Source organism: Mandrillus leucophaeus, unplaced genomic scaffold (assembly GCF_000951045.1).
Source record: "Mandrillus leucophaeus isolate KB7577 unplaced genomic scaffold, Mleu.le_1.0 Scaffold414, whole genome shotgun sequence".
In the NCBI taxonomy this organism is placed as follows: Eukaryota; Metazoa; Chordata; class Mammalia; order Primates; family Cercopithecidae; genus Mandrillus; species Mandrillus leucophaeus.
In genome coordinates, this window is record NW_012104410.1 from 226,850 (window position 1) to 246,958 (window position 20,109).

At 38.5% G+C, this 20,109-nt stretch overlaps 1 protein-coding gene across 3 annotated transcripts in view; it reads right to left on the reverse strand.

The window, feature by feature from the left end:
- ATF7 (activating transcription factor 7) overlaps window positions 1-20,109 on the reverse strand; it is a 119,725-nt gene that overhangs the window by 76,230 nt on the left and 23,386 nt on the right. For all 3 annotated transcript variants that reach the window (XM_011992576.1, XM_011992575.1, XM_011992577.1), the window contains one exon: window positions 13,886-13,954. In XM_011992576.1, coding sequence (XP_011847966.1) covers window positions 13,886-13,933 — 48 coding nt within the window. In that variant the 5' untranslated portion in view covers window positions 13,934-13,954. The remainder of the gene's footprint in view (window positions 1-13,885; window positions 13,955-20,109) is intronic.

A 20,109-nucleotide genomic window follows, 5' to 3' on the forward strand; every position in this document is an offset into this window, starting at 1 on the left:
ATAGAGCGATCAAAAAAAAAAAAAAAAAGGAAAATGTATGTTTTAAGCAACATTCCAGTGAAAGATAAAAACATTCAGACAATATATACAAAGAATCCCTTTACTGTAAATATCAACTATTAGATGCTCTGGTCTCTTTTGATCCTGTATGTATACTTCTACATATATATATATATATATATGTATTTGTTTTTTTCGTTTGGACACGAAGTCTTGCTCTATCACCCAGGCTGGAGTGCAATGGCACTATCTAAGCTTACTGCAACCTCCGCCTCCCAAGTTCAAGTGATTCTCCTGCCTCAGCCTCCCGAGTAGCTAAGATTACAGGCGACTGCCACCACCCCCAGTTAATTTTTGTAGTTTTAGTAGAGACAGGTTTCACTATGTTGGCCAGGCTGGTCTCCAACTCCTGACCTCAGGTGATCCGCCCGCCTCGGCCTCCCAAAGTGCTGGGATTTCAGGTGTGAGCCACCCGCACCTGGCCACTGCTACATATTTTTATCACTTAAATTATTTCACATAAATATTTCCGTGACTCTACATAGCTAGATATTTTCACTTGCGATGATAAATGAAATCTCCATTGCATTAACACAACACAGTTTCTAATGGAAAAGGAAAAAGCAGATGTGTAGAGGTGCTATGAAGTCAAATAAAGACAGGATGTGAGACCTGAGTGGAGAATTGTATTATTCAACAGGCAAGATCCTCTATGTAGCCATATGCCAAAAATGTCAGAGAATAAGCAAGTTAGCAATCACTGAGCAGATTATACATCTCACTATAGTGTTGTTGTAATCATACCCTAATTCCACCTTAGTCATATTTCCTCTTACCAATAAGTATGGCAGCCACCAGAACAAAATACCCATCCTTTGTATGTGGGAGATTATGGGCATAAAACTTAAGGCGAGAAAGAAGAAAATATTGATCAGGAAGTAACCTAGCCTAGAATGCACAAAGATGACACCCACAATGCTTCTCTGGGCCTATTAGTAGAGGATGCTGAAGCCATGATTTTAGGTCCCAGTTTTCTAGTTCTGTCTACGTTTCTGGTTGGTCAAAAATTAATTTTCTGGCCGGGCGCCGTGGCTCAAGTCTGTAATCCCAGCACTTTGGGAGGCCGAGACGGGCGGATCACGAGGTCAGGAGATCGAGACCATCCTGGTTAACACGGTGAAACCCCGTCTCTACTAAAAAATACAAAAAAAAACCTAGCCGGGCGAGGTGGCAGGCACCTGTAGTCCCAGCTACTCGGGAGGCTGAGGCAGGAGAATGGCGTAAACCCGGCAGGCGGAGCTTGCAGTGAGCTGAGATCCGGCCATTGCACTCCAGCCTGGGTGACAGAGCGAGACTCCGCCTCAAAAAAAAAAAAAAAAAAAATTAATTTTCTTTCCTCTTTAGAATCATGTCCTTGCTGCAAAATGATGGTGGTTTACCTCAGAGAGTAGACACATTTCAGCATCATTACCAGGCAGATAAAAAACATTGTAGATTAAGGCTGAGGCAGTTGCAGAAAGATTTCTTCATTTTCATAAGAATTTACACCTTTTTTTTTTCCCCACTCAGGCAGAGCTCAGCTACAGATTTAGCTCTCTCTGGTATGTCAGCTAGATATATAGATCAGTAATAAACTATACAAAAGACTTAGCTGACTGATTTGGACCATTTACCAAAAAAACACTACTTACTCACTTTCTTCTAGGCTAGATGTGGATACTGATGCGCATATGGAAAATAACAAGGAAGCAATTTAGCAGAGTGGTTAAGAGTGCTGGTCTGGAGTCTAATCATCTGGGTTTGTGTTACAACTCCATCACAAAATACTGAGTAACCCTGTACAAGTTAGTTCTCTGAGCCTTAGTTTTCTCACTGGTAATTCTCCCTCAGAGGTTGCTAGGATTAAATAAAATATCTCTGTAAAGTACTTTGGCACAGTACATGATAAAAACTCAGTGAGCTATAATTATTGTTGCTGTTGCTTCTGTTATATCAATAAAATCAAACAATTTTCATTGTATTTTATTCTCTCCCTTCCCTGTACGCTTTCTGGATGGAAAGATCATTTTCCTGTCCCTCATATAAACATATTTCCTCTAAATTGTATATGCATGTATGCATACATGACCTGTTAGTATGCACTAATTGATGGTAACCCTGACAATCATGCTAAGAACTTTCCCTAGGCTAATGTTCACTTTACCACCTGTCAGAGTCAGTTCAGTCTGACAGGTTAGGAAAGCAGTACTGACCCAAGACTGGGAGATTCTCATATTTAGTCAAATTGAGAGGGTAAAGAGACAATATCTCTATGAAAAAGATCCTACTCCGTACCAACGAGCTAGAATTCTAAGCAGAAAGGAACCATGAGTCCTAGAACTAAAGAAATCAGTATTTCCCTTCCCCCATATTTTATCAATCTAAATTTTCCAGAGTAGCGAAAGGAGGAAATGGTTCTTTCTTTCTAAATTAAGTTGGTTCCAGTGTTTATTTGGGCTATTCTTAACATTTACACTCCTCAAGTAGCTTCTTTCTTTATTTTTATTTTTATTTTTTGGTAGAGTCAGGGTCTTGCTTTGTTGCCCAGGCTGATCTCAAACCCCTGGCTTTAAGCAATCCTCCTGCCTTGGCCTCCCAAGGTGCTGGGATTACAGGTATGAGCTTCTAGTAAAAGAAGCTGAGATAGCCCAAAATAAAATGCAAAAGTGTATCTGCTTATCTTGCATATCCTCATAAACTTCAATATCGCCTTTGCTCAGGGACCATTTTACCTAAGCCAGTCCACATCTGTGATCCCCTAACCCCAAATAAAAACGTTCATTTCTTTATGTAGCCAATATCACAGTTGTCATTAAACCAATTCATACTAAAGTGTGAATGACAGCCCCCATAGAGTTGTCCATAGTTTTCCAAGTACTTAGTAATTTACATGAATCTTTAATTAGTATAGAAGTACAAGAGTTTATTTCTGGATGAGGAATCTTTGCACTAATCTTCTTCAATCATATATAAGACTGCCCATGGGAAGAAGGAAGAGAATGAGACTTTATTGTCCTCAACCTATTCAACGGAAAATAGATCAAATGCTCTACTTCCTTTTGCTTTTGCTCAACCCTAATACCTTGATTCCGCAGATACAGCCCATTCAGTGTTCATCTTGTCCTTGCTCCTAATACCTAGAACCAATAAAACTGTCACTAGGCAAGCTAATTCCTATAACATCAGAGAGACTCCCAGCAAAGAAGAAGAAAGGTTGGCCACCTAAATCTCCCTGGATAAATGCTTGGAGTTTTAGATAGAACTTGGAGCTGTGGAGCCTCCCACGTCTTTCTCTCTCCCTTTTTTCCAACAATTTCCAATCACATGCTTATTCTACTCACAACTTTAAAAAATTAGAGGGCTATATGATTCCTACTACACAACATTCTAGAAAAAGTGAAACTATGAGACAGTAAAAAGATCAGTGATTACCGGAGGTTCAGGAGGGTGGGATGAATAGGTGGAGCACGAGAGATTTTTATGGCAGTGAGACTATTCCATATGGTATTGTTAGAGCAGACACATATTATTATACTTTTGTGAAACCCCACAGAATGTATAGGCAGTGAACACTAATGAAAACTATGGCCTTCAGTTAATAATAATGTATTAATGTTTGGTTCAACAATTCTAACAAATATAGCACACAGATGCAAGATGTTAACAATAAAGGAAATTGTGAGTAGGGGTGGAGTGAGGAGGTATATGGGAACTCTCTGTACTCTCCACTCAATTTTTCTATACGCTTACCACTGCTCTAAAAAATAAAATCTATTCATTTTTTTAAATAGAGGAAACACTGGTGAATAATCCCCACCAGGTACAAAGGCTAGTAAGAGCCAAGATAAGCTGTATAAAAACGACATAAAAATGTAAAAAATTAGACTATAGGGCTTGATCTCAAACAGTAACTAAAGGACGGTAACTAAAGACAGGAAAGAAGCTTGAGGAAGTGAAGGAAAGAAAGACAACCTCATAGTGGCATTTTATAGTGACTGGTGTGCAAACAACTAAAAACAAATTTATTTCCCTCAGAGAAAGAGAACAGAAGCCAAGACACGTATAAGGGACACTGAGTTTCTCAGCAGAAAAATCACCACCATTAAGCCTCTGGCATACTTACGAGTATCACCCTGATGCCTCTCCCTGTGGCTAAGGAATCAGAGCTTGTCATAGTAACCAAGTCAGCAACCTGTGCTGGTGCCAATCTTTATAGTGGATTGAGCTATTTTTCAGGAAAAGCAAGGGATAATTGCCCAGTATCAAAAGAAGATCTGACCCTTGGGAGGAGAAAGGAGGTGCTCCTTTTGCCACAGGATGATTCTCTCTGGAATAACATAAATGGCTCTTTGAGAGACCATGTCTTTGATAAGCAGCGGTGCAACTCTGACAGCCAATCTGCTGAATGTCGAACAGAGCACTCAGCTTTCTACAATGACTCAAAGGACACGGCAAGGCTGCAGATTTATTCTGCTGACTTTCCCTGCACAACCACTCAAGTTTTTCAAAGGCAAAAAGGAAGAACTCTTTCCTTTCAATCCAGGGAATTGCAAATTCCACTGGGATTTAAAGACAGAGCTATGTTTGCTCAAAATCTGACATCACTGATGTGAACAACAAGATTTAAAAGCTTGGAATGATGGCTGGCAATTTTAGTAGTTAGAGCAGAAGTTGGTTCGGCACTTCAATCTGCCAGCAGAATCAGCAGTCACACAGGGCACATGGTGTGCCAGACTGGGAATGAGCTAATTTCACAAAATTCATTCTCATTCTCTTTGTACTTTCACATGACAATTGTAAACAGTCCACATTCTTACCAAAGCACAAATACAAAGGTAGCATATTTCACTGCACAAAGAAATTTCAAAATAAAAACACAAAGGCACTGTTACAAAGAGATAAACCTCAAAGCTTCCATCTTTTCTCCATGATGCTTTCCTTCTTGAAATCCTATCCTTAACATGATAATTTTGTGAGACAAAACTTTAAAAAGCAACATCTCCCCACAATAAACTATTAAAACTATTTCTTCTTCACAATTTGTACATCAATTCTGCGAGATGAGATTTTGAAACAGAAAACCATTCTATGCATTCTACCTCAAAAGTAACATCCATGTACTATGATTTAAAGGACAAGCTCTCTGTGGTTAAATAGATTCAACCCCCAACAGACAAAAGAAAACTAGGCTTGACAGTTAAGATACCCAATTTCTGTTTAAAATATGTGTTGTTATCTTATGATAAGCAAACAAAGAAAAAAACCCTCAAATTTAGGGGTGATGAGTTCTATTGTGATTTTAAAAAACATGTACTAGTGTACTAAGTACACTAGTACAATAGGTACTGAAGCAAAGGGATTAGTAATAGCAAAACAGCACAGAAAATTATAAGCAGAAAATCAGAAAAACAATTTCCCCAAACAAAATACATAACCTTTTCACAAAAATTAATGGAAAGAAGACAAAAATAAAGATGTTTTGTTTTATAAATAATATTGGCAAACACTAATCTTTATGTGTTTTTAGACATAACCAAAGGCCTGACATTTAACCAAATGTCAACTTGCACTGTAACTCTTTCAGAAAGGTTTATCATTTGGTTATAAAGACTCTATTAAGATCAAAATCTCAGTATGACTGAACTCCAGGGCATGGGGCTTTTCTTAAAATATTACAACATCCACTTTAAAAGGGACTTTGTGCCAGGTGCGGTTGCTAATGACTGTAATCCCAAGCACTTGGGAGACTCGGGTGAGAGGACTGCTTTAGGCTAGGAGTTTGAGACCAGCCTGGGCAGCACAGCAAGACACTGTCTCTAAAAATAAAAACATAAAATTAGCCAAGCATGGTGTTGTGCACCTGTAGTCCCAGCTACTCAGGAGGCTGAAGCAGGAGGACTGACAGCCCAGGAGTTGGAGGCTTCAGTGAGTTATGATTGCACCACTGTACTCCAGCCTGGGTGACAGAACAAGACCCTATCTCTAAAAAAAAATAAAAGTGGCATTGTGTTTAAGTCACTGGCACATAGTTACAAAGCTTAAGTTTGCCCAGTCATGACTCTGAGCAGAATGTTGAAATTCTTTTTCTCTTCAGAAAAAATCTTCCAGAGAGCATCTCTTGTACCTTGTTCATAATGTACAATTTATTGGCATTTCTTTTCCTTTCTAAATGGCCAGGAGGGAAGAAGAGCTCCACAGCCACTGTATGTGGTTAGTAATGGCGCTTTTACTTGTCATTGTACAAAGCCTGTTAAATATTTACAACACAGACAGCAATATCTAGTCCTAAACACCCAGTTGTGAGTTTGAATTTTTTTAGAAATAAATCTACGACAAGTTTTCCCCAGCAAAATGCCAGACGACTTTACTAACAGCTTCAAGAGACCCAGCGGGTCCAGAGGAGCAGTTATAGGCCATCTGGTGATTACTTATTATTATTTATACAGCACTGTAGATGTACACACAGATGTGTTATGAATCCACATACAGAGAGGCCCTAACAAGGGCTGCAGACAGAATGTGACTGCTGAGCAAGTCAATCTGCATTAAAGAAATAGGCTAACCAGAGAGAGGGAGTAAGCCGGTTGCTTTTTAACCTGCTGCATTCGCTGGAAGACTATTTGATAAAAGAATGAAGAATTCTATATAATGACAGCATCTTGTAAGTCAACAACCTAGCTATATGCTATATGTAGTTTTGCCAGAGAGGCAAAAGAAGGATAAATGAAAGACAGACTTTAAGATTTAGAAGGCACTTTGTAAACTCAGCAGTTTGCAAAAGAAGGGAATAGGAAAGAGGCCTTTTAACTTAGGAAGAGCTGAGATGCAAAGACAGGATTTTATTTTTTTTCTAACAGGAATGCTCTGAAAACAGTTTCTGGGTTCCCGTTTCAAATATTAAGTTATATCTAAGGAAAACAAGAATGAATAACTGAAAAATATCACCCTAATTTCCTGGATGTGATACCAATTAGATTCATACAGCCTTTTTTGGGAGGGACAGATCAGAGCAAGGATGCTTTTAATCTACTGTGCTCTAGCAACATACATATATTTGTTTAAATACAACATGAAAAACAAAAATAACCAACTACATGTTTCTAAGGGCAAGTATCAAGAGTATCAGATCCGACATTAAAAAACTTGAGTTTAATTCCTGCTCTTAACATCTCTACATCTAAAAAACTCCAGTCCCAGGCCAAGTGCGGTGGCTCACCTGAGGTCAGGAGTTTGAGACCAGCCTGGTCAACATGACAACACCCCATTTCTACTAAAAAATACAAAAATTAGTCATGTATGGTGGTGGGCGCTTGTAGTCCCAGCTACTGGGGAGACTGAGGCAGGCGCTTGTAGTCCCAGCTACTGGGGAGACTGAGGCAGGCACTTGTAGTCCCAGCTACTGGGGAGACTGAGGCAGGAGAATCACTTGAACCCGGGGGGCGGGGGCTGCAGTGAGCCAAGATCGCACCACTGCACTCCAGCTTGGGTGACAGAACGAGACTCTGTCTCAAAAAAAAAAAAAAAAGAAAAAAAAATCCCAGTCCCAATTTTGTCTATATGATGCATAAGAGTGGTCTACTTCCACCACAGGTTAGTGCAGCATCCAGACAGTGAACTGAAAGTTATTGCAAAGTCAACATATTACAAAAAATAAGGTTAGCATTTGGCCTAATTTGTGTATAATGCCATGTATTTTCAGCTGCCTGACAGCATGCAGGCACTCTTACCAGATGGGAACTAGATGAATTATTGAATGAAATATGAATTATTAAATAAAAATTAGAATTTTCAAAAACTCTTGGCAGATGGTAGGGAAAAAAGGCTTATTTGTTTGCCTGAAATTGCCTTCACCTGTCGAAACATGTAAACATAGCATATACTACCACAAATGGCATTTACCTACCAGAGCCATTGCTTCCCCTTGTAATTCTCCAATTCAAGATGCTTCCCTAACATACAGAATTAGGAATCACCACCAACTCATTCTTTCCTGCTTTTCTTTTGTGCTTATGCCAGATAATAGGGCAACTTGCCAAAGCGACAGAATTAAAGATCCAGAGTCCCACAGTACCAGTATGGTCCATTTAATGGGAAGGCTGGGATAACAGGAATAATCTCTATAGATTTGTGTTATACAGGCAATAAAACATACACCTTTGCAGCATGCCAGCATTTAACCAATCATAGGAGCTATTTGTTGCCTCATATATTACAGAGCAATAGAGATTTAAGGGATAATGTTCATGGAGGCAGAGGATACGAAGCAATAAACAGCTTTGGAGGTTGGTTAAATGCCAAGTGAAGCCAGGACTACACCACCATAAACATTATTCCTATTATGTGACAAGATAAGGAGGTACAAGAAGCTGCCCTCAATCCCATCACAACTAGGGCTCCATCACTATTCTTGGCCTTAGAAAGGAAAAGCAGGCCCCAGAGGTCTATGAATTAGTTATATGTTTTGTATCTCAGTCAGAAAGATATGAAGATAATTTCAACCTGTACCTAAATGTCCTCTGGGAGAAGAGAAGAAGATCTGATAGTAGATCTCTTCAGGCAAAAAAAAGAGTAATAGCCCCTCAGGGTCACACTGGACAGAGAAACAATCAAAGGATTTTTTTCCTTAAAAGGACAAAGGTGGGCCGGGTGTGGTGGCTCACGACTGAAATCCCAGCACTTTGGGAGACCAAGAGGGGTAGATCACCTCCGGTCAGGAGTTTGAGACCAGCCTGACCAACATGGCGAAACTCTGCCTCTACTAAAAATACAAAAAAATTAGCTGGGAGGGCACCTGTAATCCCAGCTACTTGGGAGGCTGAGGCAGGAGAATCACTTGAACCCAGGAGGTGGAGGTTGCAGTGAGCCGAGATCAAACCACTGCACTCCAGCCTGGGCGATAAGAGCAAAACTTCGTCTCAGAAAAACAAAACAAAACAAAAAAAGGACAGAGGTGATACAGAATAGATATGACAGAAACCTTTCTGGCTAAGAACAGGATGATACTAACTCTCCACAGTATCTCCTCAGAGGAAATGTGTTCCTGTTTTTAAGGAAATTGACATTCTAATAAGCTGATATGATCATCTTCTGTTCAAACACTTGATTATGGTAACCAGAAAGACTACTTAAATCAGCATAATTTATACTGCAAACCTGTGTCATATGCCTGAGAGGGAGGCATAGGAATATGGAATTTGTTGATCCCAGTAATAAAAAACTGGGCAAAAAGCATCCAAAAGGTAAGTTATCTAACTGCATACGCATGAAATAACATCTAAAATTCAAGATTACTGACAGAGACATAGTATTTATTCCTGCTTCCACATACAATGGAACAACTTTATAATCCATATTCCAGTAAAAGTGTCCTCCAAAAGTATTAAAAACTTATAAGACTTCCTATTAATAGATTCAGTACCAAACTATATTTCTATTATTTTAACAACACGAAGCTGTTTTATAGTCACAATGTCTTTAAATAGATGCTATCTTATAAACATTTCAAAAACCCACACAACTCAAATTCAACCAGTCCTCTGCCAAGAGGGTATCTGGGGCACTGTTGCCTTAACAACACTAACCCCATTCTCAGGAGGCAGCTCTATTAACTACTCCTGCTACCACATTCCACAGAGAGGCATTAGCAGGGATATTGCTTTCCCTGAGTTCCTCTTCATGAGGTTGATGAGGCCTCAAGAGAAACAAAAAAAATCTCAACAGAAGAATAGAAATAACAGGGCTAAAAAACCCTATCACCTGTCTTTTCTGATAAGAATGCAGACAGCACAATCTTCAGCAGCGTTTTTTTTTTTTTAAGTACATGCAGCATATTTAGAACTCAGCTGTGTCACATCAGACTTACTGTTGGGAAGTGGATCATGAACAGAATCCAAAAATAACAGCCATTAAAGACCTAGCAACCAAAACATGTTTACGTATCCATTGAAAGCCTAGTGGTTTTGATTATATAGTGGAGAGCATAATCCACTAGTCTATTTTAGGTGAATTTTCCTTTCACCTTCCCTTAATATTAAGGCAGAGGACAATTTCTGAGTTTAGGAATGCACAGGGTAAAGTCTGGTGAAGGAGCAGATATTGACATAATATAAGGTTCCTATAGTTTTGTTTGTTTTTTAAGAAATAGTGGCCGGGCGTGGTGGCTCACACCTGTAATCCTAGCACTTTGAGAGGCTCAGGTGGGCGGATTAGGAGGTCAAGAGACCGAGACCATCCTGGCTAACATGGTGGAACCCCGTCTCTACTAAAAACACAAAAAATTAGCCGGGCAAGGTGGTGGGCGCCTGTAGTCCCAGCTACTCGGGAGGCTGACGCAGAAGAATGGCGTGAATCCGGGAGGCGGAGCTTGCAGTGAGCCAAGATCGCGCCACGGCACTCCAGTCTGGGCGATAGAGCAAGTCTCTGTCTCAAAAAAAAAATAAAAAATAAAAAATAGAAAACAAGAAATAGTATCCTGAGTTATAATTGTTTTCATTCCTACTTCCTCTACCCGGTAGAAGCCACTGCTTTTTGAGACTTCTATGGTAGCAGGTTCTAAACCATGTCTTGTAAAAATTATCATGGTCCTTATTACTCATTCTGGGATTTACATAGCCTTTTTGTTATTATACCATTTCTGGAAGAAAGAACTTGAATCTATGACAAATGGATTATAAATAGCTTGAAAGGCTCAAGGTGGCTCCAGAATGAAACCATTCTCAAGGGATATTAAGGAGTTGGATGACAGGCCAAGAGTAGTTCACTTTACCAAATTTATCTTATCTGCCAGATTTTCACTATTTCATATAACATAAAGCAATCACAGTAAATCTTGTAGAGATTCCAATCTAGAGTTACTTATTACCTGATAGTCGGAGAAACTTGGAAGAGACTAAATATAACTGAAGAACTATAATCTCACCTGAGCATAAAGTTTTGACATGCAAAGGAGGTAAACGGATGAATCATGCTACCTTCAAAGCCTTAAGTTGTACCTGTGTATCCTTTTTCAATGAAATAAGTATCTTGAATCCAAAAGAAAAAGGTAGCAATGTTCCACACTCACCTTCCTACTGAGGGGAAAAAAGCTTTTAGAACCTAACTCAGAGGTTATAATGAATCCTAATCACCAAAATACCAACAAATAATTCAGAAACAGGAGAGAGAAGCAGGGGAAGAAAATGGCTTACGGTAAGTGGAACGCAACTTTACGAGAAGGAACCAAAGTCAAAAGTCCCTAATATTTTCCTACCTCCAGTCCAAAACACAGCAAAACAAAAACAAATTTCACAAATCTGTGACATTTCACAAATTTCAGTGGATACTACTATTTTCTGATGAGACAGCCTAAAGAGGTGTTACTCATATCTTTCTTCCTCAGAGAGCTTGAGAAGCTTTTCTCGTATATTCCTTATTTTTATCATCTATTTTTACTTCTTTGCGAAGTCCTTGTCTGGGTGGTTTAAGCATATAACATATAAGAGGAGTTCAGGAGTAGCTTAAACAATAAGTGAAGAAAAATAATGGTAAGTATTAGAAAAATAAATCTTTTCACCAAAAATGCCTATTTTTCAACTAAAAGCAAGAAGTAAAAAAGGGATGAAGGCCGGGCACGGTGGCTCACGCCCATAATCCCAGCACTTTGGGAGGCCAAGGCAGGTGGATCACGAGGTCAGGAGATCGAGACCATCCTGGCTAACACGGTGAAACCCTGTCTCTACTAAAAATGCAAAACATTAGCTGGGTATGGCGGGCGCCTGTAGTCCCAGCTACTTGGGAGGCTGAGGCAGGAGAATGGTGTGAACCCGGGAGGCGGAGCTTGCAATAAGCCGAGATCGCACCACTGCACTCTAACCTGGGTGACAGAGCAAGACTCCACCTCCAAAAAAAAAAAAAAAAAAGGGATGAGGTATCGGTCATAAGCATCATAGTAAATAGTATTATCTAATTCACATGTAAAAGTTTGGAGAGATCATTTTTTTATTTTGAGACAGTGTCTCGCTCTGCTGCCCAGGCTGGAGTGCAGTGGCATGATCATAGCCCACTGTAGCCTCAAACACCTGGACTCAAGTGATCCTCCTGCACCAGCCTCCCAAGTAGTTGGGATTACAGGCGTGTGCCACCATGCCTGGCTAATTTTTAATTTTTTTTTTTTTTTTTTTGTAGAGACAGGGTCTGGTCTGGTCTCAAACTCCTGAGCTGAAACGATCACCCTGCCTTGGACTCTGAAAGTGCTGGGATTACAGGAATGAACCATACCAGCCTAGGAGAGATCATTTTTAGAAATGTATTTCAATAAAGCTGTCTGAAAAGTGAAACAAATGTATTCTATTTTCCCAACTGGCTTTTACTTCAAATATTTATATACATCCATATATAAATGGATATATATATTAAAGAAATCACATGGGGAAACATGTAGTAAATAATAAAGTTGAAAACTTCGACATGAAAGGAAATACACCCTAGGATGCCAAATACTGCAGAATACGATGCCTTTGTTGGTCTTTTTTGAAAATTTTAGCATTTACTGGAATTTGGAATCTTCCTTCTCTTCATTCCTTGTCACCACCCCCATTTTATCTACCTCTCAAATTCATAGGAATCTCTGAAGTTAAGCTCTTCTTTTTGTCCATATTTACAATGTTTAATATAATTACTCTGTAATCTCACATACCACCAGTAAGTGTCAGTGGACAGTCACATGACATATTCCTAAGTGAACAGAAACTCAACCCTTTGAGTTCTATAAAGCGAATTAATGAAGGCAAATAAAACTTCCTTTGTATTCCTTTCTTCATACTTTGGGGAACATGGCAATAGAGGAAGGTCTAGGAAGCAGAGTTAAGAAGATGCAAAATGAAAAAAAAGGCAATTTCAACAAAAATACTTTATTAAAAAAGCATATGATGAAAAATAACATACAATATACACATATGAATATAATTACGTGAGAGCTGACATACAGAACAATGCATTTATGGCATTAGACAGAGAAAATGTTTATATAATGCTGTGAGATCTCAAGTTCTATATTGGATTTGTCTTTTCTAGATAGATATCTGCCGTAGCTGCTAACAATGATTTTCTGGATCAACAGTCAAAAGAAACGTTTTTTTTTCCTTATTTGAAAAAATCCAAATAGATTCTGGCAAATTGGGGTTCACAATGAGTGGGTACATTATCAGCTGCCTCTCCAAATAATATGTTAAACAGACTTTTATATCCATGCAGGTTGAAGAGAAAACATTTTTTTTTTTTGAGTTTCACTCTTGCCACCCAGGCTGGAGTGCAGTGGCACAATTTCAGCTCACCGGAACCTCCGCCTCTCGGGCTCAAGCCATTCTCCTGCCTCAGCCTCCTGAGTGGCTGGGATTACAGGCATGCACCATCACACCTAGCTAATTTTGTATTTTTAGTAGAGACGGGGTTTTGGTCAGGCTGGTCTCAAACTCCTGACCTCAGGTGATCTGCCCATCTCGGCCTCCCAAAGTGCTGGGATTACAGGCGTGAGCCACCGCGCCCGGCATGAAGAGAAAACATTTCTAAACCTGCTTTGTATTTAGATGGACAGCTTTAGAAAAGAGGAGAGAGCAACATGTATTCTTCCACACTGTGTGGTGGAAAACAAACACCAGTAGAATAACAATATGGAAGAGAGCAAGGCAGATTTCATTACGGTAGAGTGCCTACACTTCCTCATAACTTGGATTTACACACTGCAAATCCTCTGATCTGATTACCTCCAGTGATCACGTAAAATACCGGCTTTAAACTCTTTGCCTTAGTGATAAAACAGCCACTTTGATTCACAACGAGACATTCACAATAAAGTATATTGTAAACGTACCTGTCCACAGCCCGGGGCATTGCACACAAACGGTCTGTCGTCTCCCATATTTCATATAGCAAAGCGGAGCTGAGGAGGGGGAGGTGGGGGAAAAAGTTATGTTAAATATGCTGGAGCAAAAAAAAAAAGTGCTTCAAAAATATCAACCCCAGAAACAGGTGTTCCACAAATGCATCTATCAAAGTTGTAAACACAGGCTACTTTGGGGAGACCCATTAGACAGGTGGCATATGATCTACTGTGTCTCAATTGAAACTTTTAATTAGAAAGATTGAGATCTAAATAGTCAAGGAGTTTCAAACCTTTGCTAGATTTTCCCTCTTTCTACTACAGTATATAACACACTCCTCCAACCTGCTGAATTACAACTAGTGCAATTCCTTATGTCAATAAATTCACTGAACGCTCGATGCGGAAGCCATATTTCTGAACTAGAGAAGACCAAAATTTGTCATTTAATTAATTAAGGGATTATAGGAGGGGTGCTCCATTTTACAGGGCCATAATCTGGCTCCCTGGTGTATAAACTACGAGACTGTTGGCAAGGGCTGTTTATCCCATATTATTGCCAAAGAAAACAAAGCACCCATCCTATTGGGCTACATGGGAAATGGTTTTCATTAATAAAAAAATAAAAATAAAAACCGGGAGCCTCCTCCTCCCCCCACCAATCGTCTGTGGCAAATGGAGAAATATCGATGCCCTTCCCCCCTCTGATTCTATTTACGGCTAGGTTTTTAAAAGCAGCAATAAAACAAATGTCGACTCTTTGGGGGTTTACTGGGAGAATATGTTCCGGCTGTTTGTGCTGCTCTCGACCAGTGTTCTTGGGCTGCTCTGTTGCAGCCAACAGATGTGTGCTGCTGCAGGGGATAAAAGAAATGGCACTAAAAGGCATCACCATCTATCCCTTCTATTCCTCTGAAGACTTTAACAGGGTTTATACTGGTTTTTAAATTATTGAAGCTAAACTCTCAAAGTGTTTATTGAAATCCTTTGTTGAAGAACAGTAATTCCAATCTGAATGTGTGGGAGAAATTTCTCATATTCCAACTAGGAATAAAAATAGAAGTGGAGATGGATAAAGATTAGAAATGCAAATCATAGTAAAAACAATTCCTAAAAGATAAACAGCATTTTGGAAGGTGGAAGAGAAAAATGAAGTGGGGGGTAAAAGTAGTCTTATAAACTCCTAAAGGATATTTTCAAACATCCTTCCATAAAAGAGAAAGGTATACAAAAGAATATGAACAAGGGAAGATGAGAGAGGAACTACAATTTGAATACGCCTGCAAATAACTTCAGAACTGTAACCAAATTTCAAATTTTTATCTTGGAAATAAACTGAAATGTTAGGACAATCTGTCAGGCTCGCATTGAAATAAAATGTTAATGTGCTAGACTGAATCTGGTAATCGGAAAACCATGCTTAAAACGCAGAGGGTAGCTAGGTAACATCTCTCCTACTCTCTTAGGACTCACTCTGGGGTTAGAAACCAGTATTTCTAGTGTCCAATCAGTAATTCCACAACTAATCAGTGTTTAAAATTGTGGGGTGCCCCATAAAATAGAAGGGGTTTCTTGGTCATCTTTCAGTGTGATAGAAACATGGTCTAACTAGGAAGAAAACTGATGCTACAGCACTGCTGTAATGGAACAGAGCCTGTACATACATACATGTACACAGATTTATATCACATTTAGCCAGGATAAATTGCTTCAATAAATTCTGTTCCTAGGAGAGGCCAGCTCAAGCTGATGATTGGGTACTGGGAAATGAGAGCTTCATTCTTCTTCACACAGCCCCAGGATGAGGGGGCTTTTCTGGTTGGTTGGTTTGTTTTAAATACATGATGGTTTTTTAGCACTTTCGGGAACTACAACATGGTACAAAATATGAGTAAACAAAAGTAAATAAATGCAATGACCAGGGCCATTAAGGCTGAAAACTCAGAGCACGTCTAGAAAGCAATTCATTTCCGGAAAAATTCGTAACTCCTGTGCTAGAGATAATTTCACTGAATGTCCCAGAATTTGCTTCCCTAATATAATCACAAAATGAGAATTTTATTTCAACAATGTCCTCTAATATATTTTCAACCAGGAAGTAAACTACAAGGGCTAGAGTAGACATAACACAAGGATCAGGCAGGATTCCTTACTTTTATCTTGGTTCTGTTATTTGCTGCTAAATTTTCTCATTTTTCTACCTATTTAGAGGAGGGAAAGAGTTCTGGCTGAGAAGTGGGACAGTATTGGCATAGGAAGTGGTGAAATAAATTCTGGAATGGCTTCCCTCATATCACAAAATTCAAAATGTAACTTGGCTTTGCACAATCACATCACAATATATGGCTTACCAATTTTATTTGGTGGCACACTTACTAGAAAAGAGAGATGAAAAATCATTACTTTCTGAAAGAAAAAAAGCAAAAACAAAAAAAATGGGGGGAAAAAGCATTAAAATCTAACATAAGTATTTTCATTGTTCTTAAATATTCAATTGACAGCCACTAACTAGGATTTCCTGCTTCCTTCTAAATTTGCTGGCCTTTGTTTTACCATTTTCACCAAAGGAAGATCACAATGAGAGGAAGAAGCCTCTCTTCTTAAACACCCACAATTATTCTTAAATCATTCCCTCAATCTGTTGCCTCTTGTCGTTTCCATTATTCTTGTTTAAAAATTTTTTCACTGTACAGTGATTTTAAAAATTTAAGTATTTAACAAAAATAAGAATGATCTGTCTCCCCATTTAAAAAAAAAAATCCAGCTAACATCTTTTTTAAAAAAAAATTTCTCCTTCACTCCTAGTCTGCTGCATCAATTGTTACATATAAAGAATGTCATTTTGCTGATTTCAATCTAACACTTAAATCTTTAATTATCAGTGAGGTCTCACTGATGCCATCTCAAAAACAAAAAGCAACACATTTCTGTAGTGTAAACAGACTGAGACATAAAGTGAAATCTTGAAAAATAATACTGCCACTCACTAGAATTTAACTCACAGCTCATTTATAACTATTCTGCTTGACAAGCAGATCATGTGTCTGGGCATGGCACTCACAGTGTGTCATCTCCTTCCCAATCTATTCTTCAGGATGAAACATAAGCATTTTATAGAACTAAACAATAAATGACAGAAGAGGGATACACACACTAAGAAGCACTGACAAGGGGAAGTGGGCTGCTTTCAGCAAAGATCTTAGAACAGGGAAGACAAAAAAGCGTAAAAAAACTGTCCCAGATGCCAACATCTGCAGAAAAGGCTCAGGTACTCAGTCACCAGAATTTTTTAAATGATTAAAAGAATTAACATTTACTCAAAAGAGAAAGTTATGTAAATGCTGGGAGAGAACTGAAGAAAACCCAAGGTTTAGAGAATGATTTTTAATAACTGAGATAATTTCATAAAATCTATGTTAGTTTTGTTAGAGACAGAGGTAGATCCTAAAATGGTCATTTTGCAAGAAAACAGATTTATGTATATCTAGCTATTTGTCTATATCTATATATTTTAATCGACTAAGTATGGAGTCTGTCACTGAGGACTACAAAGTAAATTCTCTAAACCTGGTGTGATATTACCATTACAATATAATTTAATAAGAAAAAAGAATGCAGACATGGTGTATTGTGATCATTTCTCTAGTAACCAACTAGAGAAATTGTTGGTAATAAGATGGCCCAACTCTAAGCAAGGAATAAAAGCCACACACAAACACATCCAGGGGCCTGTTTTCAGATTCCTAATGACAAAAAGCAGACACTGCTAGGTACAAAAAAATTAGAAGGATAATGTACTGTAAGTATCAGCGTCATAAAAATTTAGAAGATGTTAAGACTAGCTATCATTCATTCATTCAGAAACCACTAATAAGGAACGATCAAGTGCTAGGCAAAGTGGATATAAAAACAAAAAGACAATAGGCCTTCACACAAAAATAATTTTTTACTCATCTGTCATGAAAGACATTAAGAATGATGGCTTAATTTACAAGTTCAATCAGTCAGAGGTTGATCAGTATACATATCATTTAGATGCTACTGTATATGGCCATTTATCAAATTATTTTGCTAGCAACTCCAGATTATAAAAAAGAGGAGTTAACAGTCTTAGTAAAAGATTTAACAAGGAGCCAGGCACAGTGGTTCACGCCTGTAATCCCAGAACTTTGGGAGGCCAAGGCGGGCAGATCACCCGAGGTCAGGAGTTTGAGACCAGCCTGACCAACATGGTGAAACCCTGTCTCTACTAAAAATACAAAAATTAGCCAGGCATGGTGGTGCATGCCTGTAATTCCAGCTACTTGGGAGGCTGAGGCAGGAGAATTGCTTGAACCTGGGAGGCACAGTTTGCAGTGAGCTGAGATTGTACCATTGCAGTCTAGCCTGGGCAACAAGAGTGAAACTCTGTCTCGAAAAAAAAAAAAAAGATTTAACAAGGAAGAAGTTTGAAATTAATAACCATAATTTGCTTTTTGGATTATACATATTTAGTGAGTTTTAAAATTCATTAATTCACCAAATATTTTACTCAGTGCCTATGCACAGTGCCATATGTCCTAGACCCAAGTAATTCAAGAGCAAATGAGACAGACATGATTTCTGCCCTCACAGAGCTTACTTATATTCTAAAAGGAAGAAGCAAGTAATAAGCAAGTAAGCAAAATAATTTTAGATTAACAGCAGACAACTGCTATTAAAGGAAAATGAAAAGGTGATGTGTTAGTGACTGATGAGGGCTATTTTGGTTTTCTGACTAAAAAGGGAATGGCTGCATTATCTGTAATCAAAAGGGGAATGGGGTAGAATATAGAGATTTAGGTTAAAACTTCAGGAAGCCTTTCTTCTTACAACACAGTAGATATTCAATAAATATTTATTGATTTAATATTTAATAAATATTTAAAGTCTATATTTAAGTTCACACTTAACTTCAGGTTTCTGCAGAAAGCTGCTGGATCCACAAAATATTTGCTATGCAGGTATTTATGTATTTAAGGCTACACATATTTTAAATCCATATTTATGACTATCTTGTGTCTAAGGCACTTTTTATGACCACAGTCAACCAAGTCTATGCTTTTATCACCCAAATAACATGAAGCTCTGTAGTTTTTGGTTACAGTGCTAAAAATGGAAAGAAGGGAGAAATTTGTCAAGTTAACCCCAATCAAACCTTGAAAACCTCACCTAGAGCTATTAAGATACATGTTCAAGTACAAGATAATGCCAATACAGTATGCAGCAGAAAGGGCCCTTTTTTTTTTTTTTTTTTTTTGAGATGGAGTTTTGCTCTTGTTGCCCAGGCTAGAGTGAGTGCAATGGCACGATCTCGGCTCACTGCAACCTTCGCCTCCTGGATTCAAGCGATTCTCCTACCTCAGCCTCCTGAGTGGCTGAGATTACAGGCATGCACCACCACACCTGGCTAATTTTGTATTTTTAGTAGAGACGGGGTTTCTCCATGTTCGTCAGGCTGGTCTCCAACTCCTGACCTCAAGTGATCTGCTGGCCTCGGTCTCCCAAAGTGCTGGGATTACAGACATGAGCCACTGTGCCTGGCCTGGCACTTTTATATAGTGCTTTTGGCAGTACATATTTTGATGATCTTTCTGGAAGTCAATTTGGCAATATTTACATTACATGTCTTAAAATGTTTTATATCCTTTGAACAGTTCATTCTTCTTTCAGACTCTCTAAAGATAAAACCAGACGTGTGGACCATTTTTGCATTGAGTGTTTAACCACAGTCATCTTTACCACCAAAAAAGAATAGGAATTAAATTAAATAAGAATGGATAAATATAAATTAAGGTACTGCCTTATAATAAACTATATTTAAGTTATAAAGAATAACATTTTGAAAACTAAAAATATGAGAAAATGTTGTATGTTAAACAGGAAAAAAATCAATATAAAATTGTACATGCACCATAATTGTAACTCTATAAAAAAGTAAACAAAATAATAAGCATTGAAAAGATAAGGGAATTAACATCAAAATGTTAATAATGGTTATCTCTGGATAATGGTATCCTAGGTGATTCTATTTTCTTCTTTGTACTTTTAGTATTTTTCGAAGTCTCTACAATAATCACAGATTGGTCTTAATAAGTCAAAAAATTATAGGCCAGGCGCGGTGGCTCAAGCCTGTAATCCCAGCACTTTGGGAGGCTGAGACCGGCGGATCACGAGGTCAGGAGATCGAGACCATC